The 25107-nt window shown below is 40.8% G+C and overlaps 1 protein-coding gene across 1 annotated transcript; it reads left to right on the top strand.

The window, feature by feature from the left end:
• Window positions 23142-24219, top strand: LOC109841528 (trihelix transcription factor ASIL2-like; the record flags this gene model as incomplete). The annotated part of the gene is made up of 1 exon (XM_020410491.1): window positions 23142-24219. A coding segment is annotated over one exon (930 nt), but the record flags the coding sequence as incomplete, so codon positions are not given.

Genomic DNA, 25107 nt, shown 5'->3' with positions numbered 1-25107 from the left:
GTCTTTTTGCTTCTCATCCAAAAGGGTTCCGATTGACACTTCGGTGTCATCATCAAAGAAATTGCTGAGGAACCCTGGCTTGAGACGTCGGTACCAATCGAAGGCGGGCCCACGAAGGGTGCCAACGAATGACCGGACCATTAAAGCCTCGTTTCCAGATATCATGCCCAAATGAGACTTGAAATAAATCAAGTGCTGAATAGGCGAGCTCTTCCCCTTAAACGGTGTAAAGTTAATCAGATTGAACTTTGCCGGATACGGTATTGAATCTCATTCTCTTGGATAGGGACATGGAATACCCGTCTTTTTCACTTCTTGAGCCGTCATCAAAGCGTTGATTTTGTTTTCAAACTCTTTCATTTTCCCTTTATCGTCTATGTCTTCATTCGAAGGACGTTGAGGAGAATGAGTTAGACCACCCCCTGTGAGAGGTGCTATTGAACCACCCCCAATCTCGTTATTGGGAGAATCCGTTAGACCACCCCCAGCGTTATTACCATTGGGAGGTGTATCAGCCATAATGACTTCATCCACTTCTGGATCACTATCATCTGCCACATTTTGAGTGTGGCGGCTGGATTCAGCTCGCTGACTGGACTCAGGAGGTTGAGGCCGTTGAGTTAGCAATTCTCTCATTTGTTGGATAGCTAACTCCATCTCTGTCTTCATCTCAGCTCTAATTTCTTCACGTTGCTTCGTTTTTCTTCACGTTGCTTCGTTAGAGCTTCTTGAAGCATTTGAGCAAATTGATCAGAGGTGATCGTGAGTACTTCTCTGGTTTGCCCTATGCTAGATACTGTATCATCCGAAGCGATCGCAGAACAAGTGTCCGAGAGCTCATCCTCTGATGACATTCCTTCATGCATTCTCTTATAGTCCCTACGTCTGATGGCTCTTAATTAGAGTCGGGATATCCGTTTGGCAATTCTTGAATTGACTTTTCCTCTCGGGGAAAAGTCGGGATTTGATTCACTTGAATGCCATTTAGATTTTCCTTTATCAGCCACGTTGATGGTGACTTCAGGGAATTCATCATCTTGGACAGCTGATCTTCTCTTGCGGAAATGTCTCGGCTTAGGCTTCGACATTTCGGTGAAAAGACTGTGGAATACCGAAGCTCTTCGTGGGATGGCTTCTCGTTTTGTGTAGTTATATTCCGACAATACTGCTCTAATGAGTCGTGCACAGGAACAATGAGAGCGAATAATTCTCTTCCGAAATTTATTCACACCCCCAACGTGATAATATGATTCATCGGTATGATTGCCAAAAAATCGTATCGTTTGTTGGCATGACCTCCCAGGTATGCCAGGTATGACGATGTCTTTTGGTGAATGCGTCTTCTTCTGGGGGTGTAAAACCTTGTTGGCATTCTCAGAACAATTTATTACTGTCTTCTTCTGGGGGTGTAAAACCTTGTTGGCATTCTCAGAACAATTTATTACTGTCTTTGAGCGATCCAAGATTATGTCGGGAGTCACACATTTAGAACCACCCCCTTACGGGTATGGAGTCTTTACGGGCTCCGAATGCTGATTTTGCACAACTCCAGACTTTGGAATCCAAACTTTGCAGAGTTTTGGTGATTCTTTGGCCACCGTTTCCTTGTTACCTTCTCGTCTTTGTTGTAAGAGAGCACGGGCATGAGCAGCGTTTGTACGACGCTTTTGTATGCGTTCTTTGAGGGTCGAACGAGCCCTCTTGACAAAAGTCCATTCATCTGTTGTGAGTTGTGCAGAGATATGAGTGGTTGGTTGTTGAGACAACTGAACCACTCGATGCCTCCTCGACTTTAGGTCCGCGTGATAACGAACCCCGTCGGTTTGTTCCAAGGCCTTAGCTATTTGACGAGCGCGGCATTGACGTTGTCTCTGACGAGACCTCTTCGTCAGTGCCGGTGGGCTTTGATTCGATGACTCTTTAACTAGATAAGAGTCATTGTGCTCGGCAACAATCAAGCGAGAGTCTTCATTTTGTGCCTTCTTTGGCATGTAGGTCTTCCTCAATTGTGAGATCCTCTTGTACTTGCGAGACAATGAAGATCTTGAAGAGGATGATGAGAGATATTCCTCAAATTTGGTTTGGTCAAATTCGTATTCGACCATGGATTCAATTGGAATCTTGATCGGCTGCGACACGACGGTCTCGGTCGCGAGACCGTTGGCTCCCATTGTGGTCGCCAGCTTGTTTGCGTCAAAAGTTAACTTTGTCATGGAATTCATTATATCTTCGGTCGATTACAATAAATTTAAAAAAAATAGCCTTTTTATAAGACTTCTTTTACACAACAAAATGAAAATTATAACTTTTAGAAACAAACGCAGGATCGTTGTTTGGATCGCTGCTTGCGTGGGATCTTTGCCTGTGCCGGGAGCGCTTTGACTCGTGGACCACCAAATCACAGATTCTGATTGAACCGTGAGGGGTTTAATGATTCTTCCTTCGTTTATCGAAGTAAGAATTTGAAGCGAATATCTTATCGATGTAAGATGTTCACTCTTCTAAAGATCAAGTCAGAGCTTAGATCTCTAGGAATCGCCAAAAGCTTCTTGAAGATGTTTGTGAAGAAGGAAGACTCTCTCTTTTGCTCTAATTCACCAAAACTCCAGGCCCTCTGCTCTAATTTGCTCTGGAAATGCTCAGCCCCTGTCAATGATGGCCATAGGGGGGTATTTATAGCCTCCTTAGACGATAACTGAAGAAATAGCCGGTCAATAACTGTCTCTTTAGGCGCGGCAGCTGATGATGTCGCGGCTAAAGGGCGCGACAGTTGACACTGTCGCGGCCAAAGAGCGCGGCAGTCGACACTGCCGCGGCTAAAGGGGCAGTTACACCCACGTTCATACGTGTTTGAAACAGTTCTCCCACGACCTTTAACCACCTTTTTCGTGGTTTAACTGCCTATCCACGTCAGCACACGTTCTATCTCTGATATGCCACCACGTGGACTTCAAACAGTAAAGACTGTCTCGCGTGCGAGACAGTCTATACTTGTGTTCTTTTTGACATTTTGGATGACTTCCTTTTGAGCTGTGTTTGGATATCTCTCAGCATTTTTTGACGCCTACACACGCCTCCTCTCATGACCACAGGTCCGCCCTCTCGTGACCACTATGCCTGATCGCTAATCACTGCTGCAACACCATACCTTGCTGCTTGTAAGATCTAATCACCGCACCTTCTCCTGCAACTGCATGTACGCTCTCTCGCAACCACGGTGCATGACTGTCGGTCACCATTGCAATAACATGATCTCGCCACATGCAAGTCCAGCAACCGATGTGCTTCAATTCAACCACCTCTTGTCAAGTCATGCCAACAACTATCTATGCAACACTTTACTCATCTTATCCAAACTCACGGTTCTCTACCCACCGTGAGTTTGATGGGGGTGTTAGATATAGTAGTATTAAGATATCTTCTTTCATTTATTTTAGTCCTACATTGATTAAATTCTAGAACCTCTCCTCTTACTCTTGTATTTAAGCAGTTTAATACAATAAATAAAATAAGTCTCTTCTCTTTCATAAAGCTCTACTCTTAATACGGTATCAAAGCTATCCAACTAATCCTTTTCTCTTGATTTGCTCTACATTTAACATCTCTTTCCTTTCCCATCAAGGACTATTTAAAAAGGGCTAGAGATCATAATTAAAGGAGAGAAGATAGAGGAGTTCAAGGAGGCAAATATATAAAAAGGAGAGATCTTTGTTCTAAGGTTTGAGAGAGAGTTGATCAAATCTCCTGAGCCTCGTTTAACTTCTTCTCGGTGTCCATTTTATCGAAGTTTGATTCAACGAAAAGGAGTGCCCTATGCTTACACCGCTACACTGATTCTTCACGGATCTTTATCTTCATTAATTTAAAAAACGTTTTAATAAAGGACTACAAAATTTTTCTTTTTGTACTTTAATTATTTTGATTGATTGTTTTCAAACTTGTAAGTTTGACGTTGTACTCAAGCCGAGGTAATTGAGGGTTGGAGTAGTCAAGCCAGTGTAATTGAGAGTTTGGATAGCTAGGGCTAGGTTTCTTCTGGTCATTGTGAAGAATTAGGTTAGACGACTACTATCGGATGATTCCAAGGGACGGTCTTTGAAGCCTATTGAATCGGGTTGTGATTCAGATGAACTCTAATCATAGTCAGGAGGGTCCTTCACAAGAAGGAGGAGTGGATGTAGGATTTTGATCTAAACCAATATAAAAATATCGTGTGTTCCTGTGTTAGTTTGCTTTTAGTTTTTTACTTATTATATTTCCTCTACTTATTCTGAGTTAGTCGAAAAATTATAGCAATCCTATTCATTCCCTCCCCCCAAGCTTGCATCCCAGATCTAACAGTGTTGGTTTCATCCAATCTAACAGTGCTAGTTTCATCCAAATTTGTGATTTTAATCATATGTCCTTAACAAAATTCATGTGCAACCAAGTAAATTTTGATTGGATTTTATCTCTCATGTAAATATACTTTAATATCCATTGCAAACAAAGAAGATTTTTAGGATGGACTTTTCTAAATCCATAGCTTGCATCAAAGTATAATCCACAAACCATACATCCCCTTAAACCAAAATATTCATACTCTACTACTTTTAAGTCCAAACATAGCAACTTAGATCTAAATATATCAAACGATACACCAATTATAGCATAATACTTATCTGTGTACAATCTGAAATAGAAACTGAGTTGGTTTTAGGGCGATGATATTTGAAGACGATGTCGATGAAGTTATTGACAATATCCACCTGTTGTGCCATAGAAATGGCTCAGTGATAATCGTCCCTCAGGAGCCGCCACGTGTACCGTATAATTAAACATCAGATTGACTTCGCCCTAGGCAGGACAACTCGAGCAGCATGGACACTCGATCCCTTCTAAAATGAACCGAATTGAAAAAATGTCCTAACTCGCTATATGAGTCGACCCTACTCCTCTTCACTCTATAAGGCGGGGTCGATAACATTCGAATCCTAGATGGCCGAATAAAAAGGTAGTAATTATCGGCTGTCTTGCAAGACTGAGACGAAAGGCATCATTGTCGACCCTCTCGTAGAGACGAGTCAAAAGGTGGTTTATCCTCGGACCCCCACCATAGTTGATCACTATCACATTGAATGTATGATCAGAGTCATCATTGCTCTAGCCTCTGAAGTCTTTATGACTCATTGGACCTCGTCAGCACCATGCATACCTCGTCACCATCACATTAAACGCCTAGGTGACTCAACCCCCTCTGCAGCTGACACCTGTAAAGTAGCTGCCGACTGAGCCGTCTACTTGGGCTCGGCCAAAATTACGCATTTGCCCCTGGATTTGCTATAAAAAAGATGTTGTCTACTGCATAAAGCAAACTCTTGCTATAAAAACACCATACACTTACTCTTCTTCTCCACTCCAGCTGATCAGTGACTTGATTGTTGGAGGAACCATCGGAGATCCCAACTCCGACCCTCTCACGTATTGTTCATTTGCAAGACTAGATTCTCTGCTTAAAGTCCAGCTGTCTAAAGAAGATTGAGGAACCCTAATATCCTAAATAATCGACTCTCACATCCCCTGTTTAATAACTGACATCAACACTATTAAAGAGAGATTTTTTTTGCTCATAGTCATCTTGTGCAGTACGTACACCGGTGTTTTCGGATCAAAAAGTTCACTATTTATAAATATATGAAACATTATTATTGTTCACTTTTTATTCCAAAAAAATTACAAGTTTGACTTTGAAAAGATATGCCGAAAGACTCCTAGGCTACGTTGACTACATGAACACGGTTGACAAGCTGTTGTTGTCGTCGAATTTGGTATGCGGGGAGCTCTATGCTGATGTGCTCAAATTTATCACAAAAAAGGTCGCTTCGGACTGAGCTAAACTACAATAAAGCATAATTTCCCTTTGAGAAATCAACTCCAACGGTAAATGCAACCCCAAAAGGTAGTAGCAATTACTGATCACAAGGAGTAAAGTGGTCTCAGACACCAAGCTTTGCAGGCAAAACTAGTTGGAAGAACCAACAAAGAGCCAGTCGAATGGCCAAAATTCTTGATTAATTAAGGAGTTGGAACTCTGAACTGTCGAGCTATTGCGGAGCAACAAAAGCAAACGTCAAACAAGAGAACCAGCCAGATAAGAGCAGCCAAAATCAAGGGCCCTTGAAATATGCTGGAGATGGAGGAGTATTTATAAGCTGAAATCTGCCTCGGTCGAGGAGCTAATCCTTGATCGCGGAGCTAATTCTTGGTCACAAGGCTAACACCATCGCATTGGTATTAGCTAATTCAGATGTGCGGAGTTCTTTCCGCGCAGAGCTATTAGCTCTGCAATGCATGACTCTACGATGGCTGACCGAGCACATTTCAAAAGCCGAATCAAGCAGAAATCCGATCGGGCGAGGGAAAATATTTTTGTCCCCTAGCTAGTAGAGGAGTGCCATTCCTGTAGATTCGGCGAAGAAATTGGAGAAGAACAGGATTTTGGGGCTGACAGACATTTGGGTGCTCTCCGGCCGGTCGACCGCGCCAAAGCTCGCGGTCAACCGGCAACGTGCACGACTTGGTACAGATTCTGGATCTTTGGCCGGTCGACCGCGACGATTTCGGCGGTCGACCGCCAAAAAGTTATTCGATATAATTTAAGAATGATTTTGAAAGATGTGAGTTTGAGATTAATTCAACATACAGTTTTGTGTTTATAAAAAAAAATCCAAAAGTTCTTTTTGTTTGCTTCTGGGAGCAGGGTTGAGCATAAATTGGTGCAAAGTGATTTCACCGACCGAATCGATCATAATTTAGCAGTTCAGTTAGGTTGTAGAATATTTAAAACAGAGATAACCAAACCATCCACTCTCAATATAATCGTCTACAACTCGCTTTTTTTTTTTTTTTTTTTTTTGAGATCAAAAGGAAACAACTAACGGCTTTTTTCTATCTTTATTACTAAAAATTCATTTTAGTTTGCAAAATTAGTTAATTTGACGAGTTTGCTAATCATCCTAGGATTCAAGTTGAATGGGACCTTCAAGGAAGCAAGTGAGTTGAGTTTTAGCTATGTTACTCTTAACTTAACATGCATAGCCTCAAACCGAACAAATCAAACAGAACCACACTGAACCAATTTGGATCGTTTTGATTCAGTTTTGAATCTAAATCGGTGTGATTCAGTTTAAAAAAAAATCAAAATCAACCGAGCCAACCATTTTGCCGAAGTTAATTGGAAATAATCCACCACAACGCTAAAATATATTGGGCTTTGGGCTTGGGCCTTGGGTCACAGCTCGAGGCTTACCAAAAACACTCATTTATAATCTTACCATAATATAACAGTTAACAAGGCTTGATCTCTGGACTTTGAGTAGCACAACAAAAAACAATACATTTAGCATTGGGCGCAGCTGCTGCATATAGCTCGTACGGGCATTGTAAGACGAAGAAAATTTTATTTGTTCTCATACGAAACATATCTATGGATTATTCTGTTTCGCTTTTAAATATTGTGCTCAAATCATTGTCACATGAGTTTCAATTTTTCCTACAATTTATTAATGTAATTATGATTCATTCTAAATTTAACTCACCGTTATCGGTTTATTTGCAGAAGTAAAAGCAGACATAGCTTATCTTTAAACCAGTAATGAAGTAAAGATCCATCCAACTAGCTACTATGCAAGTAGCACCCCAGCAGAAGGGGGAAAAAAGCCCTATAATTAGCTTTATTCTAAATTCATTAATGCTCATTTATAATCAAACAGTTTATTTGTAAATGTACGCAGGTGCATGATCAAGTCCAATTCTTCACTCTTTAAAGTATTCTTCCTGCAGCCAAGCGTATTGTAGTCTCCAACGCAAAATAACGGAATTAACACGCTATGACTTAATTCACATGAGAACATAATGATTCGGAATTCATCCGTGAGGTCAAATTACAAGTCTTTTCAATAATCTTCACTACTTTCTTGACTAACTGTTAGCACACGGCCTTCCAGAAGGCCGAACCACATCATCCCTAGAGGTGTCCAAATGGGCCGGCCGGGCAAAACCGAGGCTCTGTTTTTTTGGGTTTTTTAATTTTTTTAATTTTTTTATTTCTTTAAATTTTTAATAATACATAACTAAGAACTAAACAAAAATTTAATTAAAAAAATCATATTATTATTTATTAATTATTTAAAATTACATAAATTATAAATATAAAAATTATAAAAATTAAAATGATAAAAATAACTTCTTTATTAATAATCAGTAAATCGTTTATAATTATTAATTTATTTTAAAATTCGTCGCATCACAATAGATGGGTACATCCCAACTAGGTTGGCATTTATTCATCTATATCACTATCATTTACAACTGTTTCTAAAATAAATTATTACAAATTTTTAGCTAAGAAATAAAAATTACAATTTGATGAATATTGTTTACTTTTTATATCTATTTGTTAGTTTTAACTCTTCAAATTTATCTTCAATATCAGCCATCTGATCGATGCCTTGCGTTCTTTTCTCGTACCTCCACCAATCTTGTAAGCACATGACCGCCTGTACAGTATACGGATCTAACGATGTCCTGTGATCGTCGATCAAACGTCCTGTTGTATTGAAGACGGATTTTGAAGCTACCGTGAAAACCATGATGAAAAGTATAGGATATGAAACTGTTCCATATACTTTCCACCATTGCAAAGTACCTAAACTATTATTTTAACATTTAACTAAAGATGCAGTTAAATATTGATCAATTTTAGAAACCTCCGCTGATGATCCAAGTCCATATCCATCAGTTAGCTCAGTTACCATTGCATACCTATCAAAACTTACACTTTTGCCCCGACTTGAGCTCGTAGAAGCAGAAGCTGTAGACTGATGTGTAGCTACACCATATTTAGCTACATACTCATCATATAATCTTTGAAAATAATTTCTAATAGTATTATGATGAGTAGTAGCAGTAATGGTTTGACCATCATTAATGTCTATAATCATATTACCATACAAGGAATTTAACAAACTTCGAAGGCCAATATCCTTCAAACACGGACCAATAAGAACCCCCAAATCAAAAATAATAGGAATATGCACAAAATATTTATTAAGTTTACTTTCCATTTGAAAAATTATATTTCTAAAATAATTATTCATACGATATTTATTAATTTTTTTGAATATTTAAAACTTGTAAAGCAACTAAAGTATGGTTGGATAATAACAGTCAGATAATAACATAGTAGCATCATAAAAAACTTGTAATGTCTATTCATTTTCAGTTATTCCATAAATACTACCAGAGCTAAAACTAGAAGTATAAAAAGTAATAAAATTATTTATAATTTCTTTATATTCTATTACTATACTTAACATTGCATAGGTGGAATTCCACCTATGGTCAACATCTTTTGGAATTAGTCTGGGTTTTATATTTTTTCTTTTACAGAATTATTTCCATTTATTAATTCTTTGTTCAGAAGCATTATGAGCATAAGCTACTGACCTAACCTTTTCTATCATGTATTTAATTTTACCAAATGTGCTTTGAATAGTTAAATTTAAAATATGACAGACATATCTAATATGAAAAAGATTATCACGACATGACAATAGCAGAGATGTTTTGATATAATCAACAGCTACATTATTATTACTTGCATTATCTAGTGAAAGAGAAAATATTTTTTCCGATATTTCTAATTTTGTAAGTTTCTCAATTAATAAATTTGCAATATTAATACCAGTATGTGACTCTTCAAATGTAATAAAAAAATAACTCTTTTAAACATTTACCAATTTTTATCAATCCAGTGTGCTGTGATACATAAATAACCAGTTTTTTCTTTAGATGTCCAAATATCAAAAGTTAAAAAAAAATTATAGTTTAAACATTGAAAATAAGAAATTATTTTTCCTTGTTCCTCCTGATAATATTTTAAAATATCATGTTGACAAGTTTGACGAGAAATTTTTTTAAATGTGGGGCAAAAACCTTCTGTAAATAAATCTTCAAATTCACCATCTTCTACTAATTTAAAAGAAAGGTTTTTAAGAATGATAAACCTGATGACGTATTTCCTGGCTGGCTCGGATTGCGTCATAATTTCAACTACCGAGACTATCAGAAGATGATGATTATGAGAGCATAGATTGTCGGATATCACTTTGAGGCGTCTGACATTTGTTGTGTTTATCCAAATGGCGTTTGAGGTGGTTGGTGTCGCTCTTATGATGAGCTTGGAAAACATGGCTGCACAACACACACTTAGCCTTCTGGGTGAGAAGCCTACCGTGTTCATCCCTAGTGACGTCTATCTTCTCGAAAAAATTTTACATATCGGATCTCGATCTTTTTAGGAGCTCTTGGTGTAATAGAATCGTCACCACCGGATTCGGAATTAACATCGATAGGAGTAGGAGTAGTAGCTTTACCTCCTGTAGTAGGAGGACTCATTTCGGGAGTTGGGTTTTGTCATTCATAATCAGATGAGGAAGCCATTTGATTGAAGAATTAGAGAGCTAAAGCGATTATTAGAGAGTATAAGAGAGTATTAGAGAGAAGTAGATGAGTTTTGAATGAGAAAAACAAATAAAAATGACCTCTATTTATATAGGCAATCCCCTAGACAAATGACTAAAATACCTCAAATTTTGACCGTTTTTGGGGTATTTTGGTCAAAAGGCCAAAAATGGCCGTTACGACCGGGCTGGCTCGACTTTTGTCATTAAACGGTCACTTAAGTGACCGTTTGAGCCGGGCAGGGCCACGGGCTGGCCCGGCCTGGCCCGACAACCCTGACCCAATCGTTTTTTTGCCGGGCCAGGCCGGCCTAGTGCGAGCATTGACGAGGCGGCCTAGGCCCGGAACCCGGTTTGGCTCGGGTTTCCGGGTCAAACTCGGGCCCGTCCCGGTCCGACTTTTGTCATTAAACAGTCACTTAAGTGACCGTTGGCCTGGCCCGGCCAGACCGACAACTCGGCCGACATGTTTTTTGGGCCGGGGCCGGCCCGTGCGGGCGCCAACGAGGCGGCCGGAACCGCTATTTGACTCGGGTTTCCGGGCCAAACCCGGGCCCGGTCCTGCCGGGTCAGGGCCGAGCACCGGGCCGGGCCTGGACCTCAGGCCCATTTGGACGCCCCTAATCATCCCTCCCAACAATCTAATGTGAACCCCAACATTCTTGAGCCTTAGTAATTAACTAATTATCCTCCACTTTTAATGCCAAAATATAGAAACTAATCAACAGAAAGTGTAAAAAAGGAAGTATGTCATTTGGTATTAAAATGTTATGGTCCTCGTACGTTTCTCTTTTATAGTATAGTAGTAGTAGTGTCATCACTATTCTTAATTATATTATTATTAGGGATGCCTCAATACTCAGAACTGTGCTACTGCTCGGCATCCATCATCCTTGGCTCGGTCATATTAAGGCACAGATTTTGGGTCATTTGATGATAAGGTAGCTGACCTTACTTCAAATAGGAATTGTTGACTATTTAGGTATCCAATGGACTCTAGGCCATATGGGCATTTGGGCCCATTAGCGTTAGTGTTTAGCACCTATAAATAGCCGTGAGATAGCTTGTGGTGAGGTTGAGCGTTTTTAGAGCATCTCCAACAACTTTCTTAAAAAAAAAAATCAAAATGGGGAAGCAAAAATCATATTCTTCAAATCATTTTTGCTGTAACTCCAACAGCTGTCTTATTTTGAAGAATCCTGCATTTATTACAATAATAAAAATATTCTACATCCCTATTTTAGGATGCTCTTAATGCATTGAAACTGCCCCCATGGTTTTTTTTGTAATTACGGATTTTGTTTTGTGTTTATTTTCTCCTCCATCCTGTTTTGAAGAATGTGCTGCATTTATGATAAAGCTCTCTGTAAAAATTTGCAGAATGCTGCAGATTTGGAGAATGCTCCCTATTTTTTGTCCTTCATCCCTATTTTGGGGAATGAGATGGGGAATCTGTTGGACCAAAAAAACCCAAAATTCTCCAAAAGCGAGAATACCAATAAAATGGGGAAGCTGTTGGAGATGCTCTTAGAATATGAGAGCGAGAGAGGCTATGTGTGTATTGGGGGGCACGGAGGGGAGGGGAGGGGAGGGGAAAGGGGAGCATCTGTGAGCGATTCTTCTTGTATTGCTCTCCATCATGCATAATTGGATTCTCATACTGTTGCTATGTGGATGTAGGTCGAAGTTGATCGACTGAACCACATATCTTGGTATTTTTTTCTTCTTGCTTGTATTATTTTCTATCTTGTGAGTATGTGTTTAATCTTCTTATTACAGAGATCATAGTTGAGGATTGGCGAATCCCAACAAGTGGTATCCAAGCCACGATGATGAATCCGAGGGCAAGTTTGTGAAAGAGAGGTGATGATGATGTGGAATCAAAGATCGGCAGTGCAAGGGTCAAGAGGAAGAAGAAGAAAAAGAATAAGAAAATATTGTTCAGATCTAATTGAGATCAAGATATAAAAGTTAGATCAGAATCTGCAGTAAAAAGAGGTCAGCGAAGGTGCTCTAATGAGCGTAGGGTGGTCATGCGCATGATCCGGGGAGTGCTGCAGTTGCTAGCAATAGACGTGTGGCTCTCGGCAGATCAAAGTGTGGCAAAAGCACGTGCTTGTGCAGTGGTTGGCCTTGAGGTGAGGAGGATGTGATAGATCACTAGAGGTGGCAAGGAATGGGTGCAGGATGCAGAAGAGAATGACCGCCAGCTGCAACGGAGGCCACAAGCGAGCATGTATAAAGAGGGCCGGAGGTTTGCAAGGCATTAGTGATGGAGTGAGATTCCTTTCAAGGGTCTCAGTCTTGCTATTTTGTTGTCAAAACCAAATGGGTAGATATTCTAAACCATGTCTAGTTGAGTCGTATTCCTCACATCTACAATGCTATTTTGTTGCGGAATATATAGGTTAATTATCAACTGTTTGACTTTTCTCTTTTTTGACACAGTTATCTGAACTGTCCAGATAGCTACTCTATCTCGGAACTAGTGCACAAAGCTCTAACACTTTTGCTTAATTGATTATTCGTCTTGCTAATTTAGCTCTTGAAATAAATTCATGCTCCCAACTAGGTGCAAAATCAGAATCTTAAAGGGAACTGGCTTCAAGAGGCCATTCCTCCATTTTTAAATGAAGCATGCATGTTGGGGAATTTGATACTTAGTGACAAACATTTTAAAGGTCCAATCTCCCCAACTTTGCTCAATTTGTGGGTTGCTAATGGTTCTATACCTCGAAAACAATCATATAGAGGATGCTTTTCCATTTTGAGAAGGACATATGATTAACTTTTCGATCCTTATTCTTCGAGGAAATACATTTCACGGACCATTGGACACAGTGGCGGAGCCATGTGTAGCTTGCCCTAGGCAGTTGCCAGGGCAAGATTCAACTGGTAAAAGATGCACTAGGCAAAAGGAACTCAAATGTACCAAAACCAGAAGAGAAGAGTCCACATGTAAATGGAGTTGGGAGTCAAATCAAGCCAGGTAATGTACTAAACAACTATGAGAAGAGAGAGAGGTCATGGGGAAAAGAAGAAATTGAAATGCTACGAAAAGGGATGGTAAAATATCCAAAGGGAACGTCTCGGAGAGAAGAAATTGAAATGCTACGAAAAGGGATGGTAAAATATCCAAAGGGAACGTCTCGGAGGTGGGAGGTGATCTCAGAGTATATTGGCACCAAAAGGGATGGTAAAATATCCAAAGGGAACGTCTCGGAGGTGGGAGGTGATCTCAGAGTATATTGGCACCAGAAGATCAGTTGAAGAGATACTGAAGGCAACAGAGACTGTTCTTTTGACGAAGCCACATTCTGCTGGGACCATCAGCCCTCGGCCGCAGCCACGGATTTCTCGACAATATGTTCCCCAAATGCAGTCTGACAGTGCTCGACACAATCGCCAACATCGGCCTCCTCTACTTCCTCTTGCTCAACACAATCCCTTTATTTTTCGCCCAGGGCAAAAATAATCCTGGCTACGCCACTGATTGGACATTATATTATGGAAAGTCACGAGGCTAACAACGCCACTTATTGGACATTACATTATGGAAAGTCACGAGGCTAACCACGCGTTTCCGAAACTTCAAATATTTAACCTTTCCTCCAATCACTTTGATGGAAATTTACCTTTAAAAATTTACTACTGTTTGAAATCTAACAGATGATGGATCTTCCACACATGATTACGAGGTTACAGTCATAAATAATGGCAATGAATTAATCATTGTCAGGATCTTAATAATATCTTATACTTCTAGTGATTTCTCAAGCAACAGTTTTGAAGATGGTATTCATGAGGTGATAGGTGAACCCCAAAGCCTTTACATGTTGAACTTTTTAAATAATACTATCATAGAAAAAAAATGACATAACCTGAACAATGAGACCTTCTACCAACCATCTATGAGGATAGATTCTTCAAGAACTGACTTTTTTTTTGACATTCTTGTATCTTCTAAACCTTTCAAACAACAATTTGATGGGAAGAATTCCTCAAGGAAAAAAAATTTAATACCTTTCAAATGCATCTCACTTGGAGAATGAAAAATTATGCTGGATTCTGTTATCAAAACAATGTGACAATATTATCCCATACACAACAAGCATAGTACCACTTGCGATCTCCAATTATTCATCATCGACTACATATATATTATTGAGCTTGCACTATTTATCCGTATGGGATTTGAAGTGGACATGACAGCGGTCTTTGTATTTCAAATCTGGGGAAATTTTGGAAAAGAAAAAACATTACTAGTAATTAGTACCTAGATGTCCATTGAGTAGTGAGCAATTCTAGTTAGTGATTGAGAAAATGATAAGATCTAATTAAGTTTTCATTTCACATATGCAGTTGCTATTGTATAAGTAGAGCATGAGAAAAATTGTTAGCCTTTCTAGTGTGTACTTTTTAACTCACTAGATATGGTTAGGGGGTTCCAATACACTTCAATAGTATTTTATTCAACTCTGGGTTGAATATGAAAAAATAAAAAAATGGTATCTGTATTTTAGATATTAGTCCCTCAAATGTTTAGTAGTTTTATTTAATCCCTTAAGTCTTTGAATTTTTTATTAGTCCCTCACAAGGTTTTTTGCAAATTGGTTCCTCTAGTAAACCCGTGTTAGATTTGATGGGGATGTCCCTAAATCTAACTTTTTAAGGGGAGGTTATCATTTTACCCTTCTGTTAAGTTTCTTACCTTGTTTCTTAACTAGTTTAAAATGAAAAAAAGCCCAAACTCATTGAGTCATCTTCTCTAAAACAGTTAGAAAATTTCTCTAACCTATTTCTAAGATTCCTAATGATCATATCCCCTCTAAAAATCTGTACAATCCTCTAAATGAAGAATAATTTGTTAATAATGGGTGTTGGATTAGTAGCTAAACCAACAAGGTTTGAAAATTTAAATGAAAAAAACTAAAGCAAGACTAAGCTGCAAGACCTAATGAGATTTTGAGGGAGTAATTAGCAATTCAAAGATTTGAGAGGCTAATATGGAATTATTGAAGATTTGAGAGACTAATACCTAAAAACCCTTTTTAGTCATTATGTTTAGAGTTTTTCCATGATAACTGTTAGTCTAAGTGTGTAGACCCAAAGCTGCAATCGAAAAGACGAAGAAAACAGTCAGAAGACTGTGCGGTCGACCACAGTGGCAGAGCCGGTCGACCGCGTGCACTGCAGGAGACTGAGAAGAAGTTTTCACTCTGGTCGGTCGACCGGCGTGACCGCTGCGGTCGACCGCAAATGTGCACGAGACCCTGTAAACAGATTTCGTTCTGACCGGTCGACCGACCTTGGCAAAGCGGTCGACCGCGACGCAGATTCGCTGTTTCCTATTCTGTGTAGGAATCCTGTTTGGCTGGGGTTTGTTATAAATACCCAAACGTTTTTAGGGTTTGTAGGACATCAAAAAGAGAGCTTTTTGGCTGCTAAGAGAGAGAGAATCTCAGAGAGATTTACCCCTTGTTTGAGAGCTTGTATTTTCTTCTTCAATTAATAGAAAGATTGTGTGGTGTGGCTCCCGAGGACGTAGGCACGTTGCCGAACCTCGTTAAATCTGTGTGTTCGTCTCTTTTACTGTTTTTACAAGGTTAGATCTTTATTTGTGGTTTATTCCTACTTTCCTACTTTCAACACAAGGTCCGGAAGGGCAAGGGTTCGATTGATTGTTTCGAATCCCCAACAACTGGTATCAGAGCTTCGTTCAGCAATTTGTGTGAAAGCCATGGCAGAGGAAAGCAAATCAAAGATTGAGAAGTTCGACGGATCAGATTTTGCCTACTGGAAGTCGCAGATGGAGGACTATCTGTACCAGAAGGACTTGTATCGCCCGCTTCTGGGCAAGGAAAAGGGAAAGAAGACGACGGAGTCAGATGGTGATTGGGAGGTACTGGATAGGAAGGCTCTAGGGCAAATCCGGTTGTCGCTCGCCAAATCAGTAGCCCACAATATTCTGAAGGAGAAGACGACGGTGGGGCTTATGGAAGCGCTCGCGAAGATGTACGAGCAACCGTCGGCAGCAAACAAGGTGCATCTAGTCAAAACTCTTTTCAACCTCAAGATGGCAGAAGGACGGTCCTTCACGATGCACCTCAGCGAGTTCAACACGATTGTTGATCAACTTATCTCCGTGGACATCACGTTCGATGACGAAGTGCAGGCCCTTCTACTACTATCGCAGTTGCCGGATAGTTGGGCAGGTTGTGTGACGGCAATCAGCAATTCGGCGGGGAAAGAGAAGTTGAAGCTGAATGAGGTTGTTAGCATGATTCTATCCGAGGAGGTTAGAAGGAAATCGTCCAAGTGTATTTGGGGGACAATGAGCCATGTAATATTGTTGGAAATGATACATGCAGATTCAGATGAAGGGCTCTAAGTGGAACATAAAGAACGTGAGACACGTACCAAAGTTGAAGAGAAATCTTATTTCGGTAGGACAACTTGGAGCAGAAGGCTACGTTTTGACATTCACCGGGGATTCGTGGAGAATCTCCAACGGTACGATGATTGTTGCCCGAGGCAATAAAACGGGAACTCTCTACCTCACTTCACATGCGAGTGACACCCTCGCAATTGCAGCTGGCAAGGAGAGTACAGATCTGTGGCACAATAGGCTGGGGCACATGAGCGAGAAAGGGATGAAAATTCTACATTCACAAGGAAAGCTAACCGGGATCGACACCGTGGAAGTCGGGGTTTGTGAAGACTGCATCTTTGGGAAGCAGAAGAGGGTTAGTTTCCAGAAGGGTGGAAGGCCACCTAAGGCTCAGAAGCTAGAGTTGATTCATACAGATGTATGGGGCCCAGCCAGTGTGTCTTCTTTTGGCGGTTCGAGATACTATCTTTATCGACGATCACTCGAGGAAGGTGTGGGTTTACTTCATGAAGCACAAGTCAGAGGTGTTCGAGATCTTCAAGAAGTGGAAGGCCATGGTCGAGAACGAGACAGATCTGAAGGTGAAGTGCTTGAGATCAGATAATGGTGGAGAATACGAGCTGGAGGAGTTCAAGAGGTTCTGTGCTACGAATGGGATTCGTTTAGAGAGGACTACTCCAGGGACGCCGCAGCAGAACGGCATTGCAGAGAGGATGAACAGGACCTTGACAGAGCGTGCGCGGAGCATGCGATTACATGCAGGTCTGCCTAAGACATTTTGGGCGGATGCGGTGCATACGACAGCTTACCTTATTAATCACGGGCCATCAGTTCCATTAGATTTTGGGATTCCAGAGGAGGTTTGGAGTGGAAAGAAGATAAATCTCTCATACTTGCGGGTATTTGGTTGCGTGGCTTATGTTCATATCAGTGACCATGTCAGGGACAAGCTAGAAGCTAAGTCACAAAAGTGCACTTTCATTGGATACGGCATTGATGAGTTCGGGTATCGTCATTGGGATGAAAAGAACAGGAAGATCATCAGGAGCCGGGATGTGATATTCAATGAGGATGTGATGTACAAGGACATGGACAATGCCAATGATAGCCAAAGCAGTGGGAGCAGCACTACGGATACAGGTGGATCCGAGTACATGGACTTGGAGGAACTTCCAGATGGGGGCGACGATGTCAGTTCTGACCGTAGAACGAAGGAGACTACAGGTGCAGAAACTACTACCCAGGGCATGGAGCCTAGGAGGTCATCTAGGGTACCCAAACCAAATCCCAAATACCTCTCGTCACTTGATTATCTACTCTTAACAGATAGCGGAGAGCCGGAGTGTTATGAAGAGGCAGTGCAAGTGAGTGAATCTCAGCAGTGGGAGCATGCGATGCAGGAGGAGATGGATTCTCTACTCACTAATGAGACATGGGAGTTAGCCCAGCTACCTGCGCAGAAGAAAGCCTTGCACAATAAATGGGTCTACCGGGTCAAGCAGGAGAGTGATGGAAGCAAGAGATTCAAGGCCAGATTAGTAGTGAAAGGGTTTCAACAGCGGGAAGGAGTGGACTACACGGAGATATTTTCCCCTGTTGTGAAACTCACAACCATCAGAGTGGTGTTGAGTTTGGTAGCTGCAGAAGACCTCTTCCTTGAGCAGTTAGATGTGAAGACTGCCTTTCTTCATGGTGACTTGGATGAAGAAATCTACATGAAGCAGCCTGTTGGCTTCATTGAAGAAGGAAAGGAAGAGATGGTGTGCAAGCTCAAGAAGAGCTTATACGGTTTGAAACAGGCCCCGAGACAGTGGTATAAGAAGTTTGACAACTTCATGCAGAATAATGGCTACAGAAGATGCAATTCAGATCATTGCTGCTATTTCAAAAGGTTCGAGTCCAGCTTCATTATTTTGTTATTATATGTTGATGACATGTTGGTAGCAGGACCGTGTTTAGAAGAGATAAACAGTTTGAAGAGGCAGCTAGCAAAGGAATTTGCAATGAAGGATCTGGGTGCAGCGAAGCAGATTCTAGGGATGCGAATCAGTAGGGATGAAGCTGAAGGGACATTGAGTTTGAGCCAAGCTGAATACATTGAGAAGGTACTTCAGAGGTTCAACATGCAGAATGCTAAAGTTGTTAGCACACCCCTTGGAAGTCAGTTCAAGTTATCTGAGGAGCAATCGCCTAAGACAGATGCAGATAGAGAGCATATGAGCAGGGTGCCATATTCTTCAGCCATTGGGAGTCTCATGTACGCGATGGTTTGCACGAGGCCGGACATCGCCCATGCAGTGGGAGTTGTGAGCAGATTTGCAAGCAATCCAGGAAAGCAGCATTGGGAGGCCGTAAAGTGGATAATGCGGTACTTGAGGGGAACAACGAACAAGCGATAAACAGTTTGAAGAGGCAGCTAGCAAAGGAATTTGCAATGAAGGATCTGGGTGCAGCGAAGCAGATTCTAGGGATGCGAATCAGTAGGGATGAAGCTGAAGGGACATTGAGTTTGAGCCAAGCTGAATACATTGAGAAGGTACTTCAGAGGTTCAACATGCAGAATGCTAAAGTTGTTAGCACACCCCTTGGAAGTCAGTTCAAGTTATCTGAGGAGCAATCGCCTAAGACAGATACAGATAGAGAGCATATGAGCAGGGTGCCATATTCTTCAGCCATTGGGAGTCTCATGTACGCGATGGTTTGCACGAGGCCGGACATCGCCCATGCAGTGGGAGTTGTGAGCAGATTTGCAAGCAATCCAGGAAAGCAGCATTGGGAGGCCGTAAAGTGGATAATGCGGGACTTGAGGTAAAGTGGATAATGCGGTACTTGAGGGGAACAACGAACAAGCCACTATGTTTCAGGAGGAAGGAGTTGGTGCTGCAGGGTTGCGTGGATGCGGACTTCGCCGGTGATCATGATACGAGGCGAAGCACCACGGGGTATGTTTATACCTTAGCGTCGACAGCAGTGAGCTGGGTCTCACGTCTGCAGAAAATTGTGACTTTGTCTACAACCGACGCTGAGTATGTCGAGGTGACTAACGGGTGCTTGGAAGAGTTGGATCTGAAGCAAGGGAGAGGAGTTCTTTATTGTGATAGCCAGAGCGCTATACATCTTGCCAAGAATCCAGTATATCATGCCAGAACGAAGCACATCGACGTCAAATACCATTTTATACGCTCGCTAGTTGAGGACGGAAAGTTGCATTTAATGAAGATTTTGGGGAGTCAAAATCCGGCAGACATGTTGACGAAGGCAGTCACCATTGAGAAACTGGAGTTGTGCGCAACTTCAGTTGGCCTTCATGAGTAGAAGACGAAGGCGGAGCCACACTACGAGGATCGGCCCGATCGTCGGGATGTTGATTGAAGAAAGAATTTTTTGGGGGAAAAGATACATGCGAAGAAGGGGAGAGTTCGGGTGAGCTCATTGATGACGCTTTGGTCTCCAAGTGGGAGATTGTTAGTCTAAGTGTGTAGACCCAAAGCTGCAATCGAAAAGACGAAGAAAACAGTCAGAAGACTGTGCGGTCGACCGCAGTGGCAGGGCCGGTCGACCGCGTGCACTGCAGGAGACTGAGAAGAAGTTTTCGCTCTGGTCGGTCGACCGGCGTGGCCGCTGCGGTCGACCGCAAATGTGCACAGGACCCTGTAAACAGATTTTTCTCTGGCCGGTCGACCGGCCTTGGCACGGCGGTCGACCGCGAATCGCCCAGACAGTTTCCTGATCTGTTTAGGAATCTGTTTCAACCAGGATTCTATATATACCCCAAACGATTTTAGGGTTTGTAAGACATCAAAAAGAGAGCTTTTTGGCTGCAAAGAGAGAGAGAATCTCAGAGAGATTTACCCCTTGTTTGAGAGCTTGTATTTTCTTCTTCAATTAATAAAGAGATTGTGTGGTGTGGCTCCCGAGGACGTAGGCACGTTGCCGAACCTCGTTAAATCTGTGTGTTCGTCTCTTTTACTATTTTTACAAGGTTAGATCTTTATTTGTAGTTTATTCCTACTTTCCTACTTTCAACACAAGGTCCGGAAGGGCAAGGGTTCGATTGATTGTTTCGAATCGCCAACAGATAACCACCTTAAAAACAGGTCAAATAGAATCGATAAAAACAATTTTTGAAATTTTTTTTATCCCTAAACCAGCTTAAAAGTGGCTTTAGTTTTCAATCAATCGTTTTTGTCAAACTTTGCTTAGGGCCTGTTTGGTTCGCTATTATAAGGGGTGGAAAACTCAGAAAACCCCTCCACGTCAGATTTTTAGCCCTCCACGTCAGCTTTTTTGTTTCCGTCCATTTCTTTGTGCCGCTTTGGTTCGCTCGGATGGAAGAGGGAAAACTCTGCTGAAATCGCCGCCAACTAAGATTTTTTTTCCCTCTCCGATTTCCTTCCCCAACCAAGTGAAATTGATGAAAACTCTGCCACGTCAGATTTTTTTCCTTCTATGCTTTGTTTATAAAAGTTTTCCTTTTTTTTCTATGCGAACCAAACACAAGAAAAATAAATACATTGGTTTCCCACCATTTTTTATGTGCGAACCAAAGCAAAACAATCTATTTCTTAGAAAAGTTTGGAAAACTCAAAACTTGTGTTTCTTTACATGGAATTGCATTTCTCTATATCAAGGAAACGAACCAAACAGCCCCTTAGTTAATTCCTTAATTACTCAAACTATCCTCATTAATTACACGTATAGTTGGGAAGCACGTGTCAGGCACCTGAGGCTAATGAGGATAGTTTGAGTATTTTGGGTATTATTAATTGAGCAAACATTGATAAAACATAGCTCTTTGAAAACTAAATCGCTTAGAAGGTGGTTTACGCATAACGGAAAAAAAATCTCAAAGGTGGTTTCTACCGATTTGAACTATTTTAGAGGCGGTTTCATGAGGGAAAAAAACCCTTCTATGTTTAGTTCAATTTTATGAATATTTCATTAAACTTTAAAGGAAAATCTGCTAAATCATACATATTTGTTGTTTTTATGCTAGTATTCACTTTTTTCACCTTAAAATATTCCACATGTTACTAACAAAATTAAAAATAGTTTAAAAACATAACTACCAGATATAGCGTGCATAAAAGTGTGTGAAATTGTTGTTTTTCTATGGACCACCTATTAGTTCTTTAAATATTTTATATGTTTTTTTTTTTTGCATGGAAGTATGGAACCATACTTAGCTTACTCTCTATTACATGTTTACCACTCCTAATTACCCGGATTTCAGGAAACCACTATTGGCTACCATTGATTCTGTTAAGACAGAACTAAACATATGTCATTTTCCTTCCAATTTTCCATCCAAAAAATTACAATAAAAAATTACCCCTATACAAATTTAATTTTGTTGAACATTGGGATCAAACTTAAATAGCCTAAGTTATTTCGCATTTTAATTTAGCCACCCAATGTTTTGCTTAACTTTAAAATACAACAAAGTCATTTCATTTGCTTACTTTCATAACCCAAAGTTCTTTCTTACCCAAACAATTTTCCAAAATTCAACAAAATTTAATTTTGATGCCTCAAAGTTTAATAAAAGTTAATTTTAATAACTCAAATTTCAATAAAATTTTAATTGTATCTTTTAGATATGAAGAAGTGGGGGACTAATATAAAAACATTTAATTAAATTTTGATATTCAAAGTTCAACAAAATTTAACTTTGATACTCAAAATTCCACAAAATTAAACTTGTGTAGGAGTAAACATTGGTACGGAAAATTCTACAAAACTAAACTTGTGTAGGAGCAAAATTACTAAACTATAATTTTTAGATGGAATATTATATGAAAAATAGACATGGGGGGTTCTACATTAATAGAATGCTATTAAGGGTGGTTTCTAAAATTCAAGTACTGAAGGGTGGCAACATAGAATAGAGTCTACGCTAGGGGAGGTTCAATGGGGAAAAAACTTATTTTATATTTTGGACTTAGTTCCACAAATCATTAAAAATACTTTTAGATCCCAATTTCTTAAGCTATTTCAAAATTAGTCCCTCAAGTCATGAACTTGGTATTACTTCCGCTATTTCTAAAGTTACTTTGAAGTTAGTTACAATCAATAGTAGAAATAATAACTAAAAGTGCTAATTTGAACAGCTTATGAGAATATGACAGCAATTTTAATGATTTAATGCATAATTTCAAAATATAAATTACACAAGGCACTAGTATGGAAAAAAGAACCCTTTTCTTATTTGTTTCCCGAGACTTTGGTTCCGCTCACCGCCGGTATGACTCCAAGCCCCGTCCCCAAAACTCAAACCTACCCTCTCTTTTCGCGGGTCACGTTACCGTCCGGTGCCTACAGATGTTTTCGACCGACGACGACTCCCCCTCTCTCCCAAAATCCCCAATTCTCTATTTCAACCCCAAACCCTAACCCTAACCCTAGATCATGCCCCCCGCCGGCGGCGGCCGAGAGGACTGCTGGAGCGCGGGAACCTCCGCCAGAGCGACTGGTCGGAGGTCGCCGACGCCGTCAACGCCCGCCAGGATCTCCTCGGCCGGCCGAGGAGGACCGACGTCCAGTGCAGGAACAGGATCGACACGGTGAAGAAGAAGTACAAGCTCGAAAAGTCGAAGCCCCCGGGGACCTCTCAGTGGCCTCTCTTTGATAAGTTCGACGCTTTCATGGGCCCCAGCTCGTCGTCCGCGGGCAAGAGATCGCCGGTGATCTCTCCGCCTCGGCGTCCGAGGCTGATGTTTACGGTTAAGCCCCGAAAACCTAACCCTAGTTCTAGCTCTAATGTGGGTGGATTTTCGGGTGGATCTTGGAGGTTTGGGCCGCAGGAGTCATCTAGTGAGAGCTCGTTAGGCGAGAATGACAAAGAGTTGGATGGTGATGAGGGGGAGGATCGAGGGGGTGAGAAGAGGAAATGGGAGGGTTTGGTTGGATGCGAGAGGGGAGGAGGAGGAGGAGGAGGAGGAGGAGAAATGGGACAGCTTGCGAGGGCGATTGTGAATTTTGCGGGGGTTTACGAGAGGGTGGAGAGTGCGAAGCAGCAGCAGATGATGGAGCTGGAGAGGCACAGGATGGAGTTTGTGAAGGAGTTGGAGTTGAAGAGGATGAAGATGTTTATGGAGGTGCAGCTCGAGATGGAGAGGATGAAGATGAAGCGGAGGAAGAAGAGCAGTTCTCGGTTAGGTGAGATCAGAATACGTTAATGTTTTTCTTGCTCCTTGGATGCTTCCTGGGTTTGATTGGTTAAGCTTCAATGGTTTGCCTCTTTGTATGATTTTCCTTATTAAGGAATGCTAATATCTTTTGCTACTGGCTTTTGATATCACCGAAAGAAATTGGTTTGCACTTTCATTGCAATATGTGATGCGAATTGGTTTTTTGCTAGATTGATCATAGTGTTTTCTGAATTAAAAAAGGAATTGGCACAAAGGCATTAGCATTTATGTTGAGCATGTATGTATTTCTCATCTTATGTTTCTCTTGACATAATCGAGTTCAACGTGATGGTAGGAAGAGCATAGATCGAGAAATGATAAGGTAGACGGGGAGGATGACTAGATGAAAGAAATGAGGAAAGGAGATTTGAATTTTGGAAACATTAATGTAGATATGTCCCAAAGCTATAGGATTGTCCAAATAGATCCTATCATAGTCCTCTGATCGCATTTTCCCGTTAAAGAAAAAGGCAAAACTTAAGTTTAGTCCCCTAGTGTTTTAGCGGAATTTCATTTATGTTCTTAAACTTGTCATCGAAAGAGATCTTTAACGTTAATCTCATCATCAATTTAAGTATTTTTTTAAAGTTTTCCGTTGATAATTGCTTATGTGACATGATTTTTTTTTGTCATTTTCCTTTTTCTTTGCTGTTTGGACAATTAGTGGACAGCTCTCTCTTATTGTTTTTTAAATAGACCAGAATGAATCCCTAATTCCAATTATCTCTATCATCTAAAGAATGAGAGAATGTTCTTTTGGGTGTTCTGTGTGGGATGAAGCGGAGAAGTAAAATGGCTCAAGTTCATAATTTGAGCTTGGTGTGAATTTTTAAGGTTAAGAGTGCCTTTTTGTTGATTTAGGATTTTTGAGAAAGGAGCAATTTTTTTGGGTGTTCTTTTTGAGAATAGGGGCTGCGAAGAGAGTTACCATTTAAATTCCGGTCTATGTAAATGAGAGAGACCATGTGGCAAAGGGGAGAGCGAGAGAGAGAAAAGGCAGTCCAATCAACAAGAAAATAAAAAG

The sequence above is a fragment of the Asparagus officinalis genome, chromosome 5 (assembly GCF_001876935.1).
Source record: "Asparagus officinalis chromosome 5, Aspof.V1, whole genome shotgun sequence".
NCBI lineage: Eukaryota > Viridiplantae > Streptophyta > Magnoliopsida > Asparagales > Asparagaceae > Asparagus > Asparagus officinalis.
Note: the sequence above shows the minus strand (reverse complement) of the source record. Positions and strands in the feature narration are given on the sequence as shown.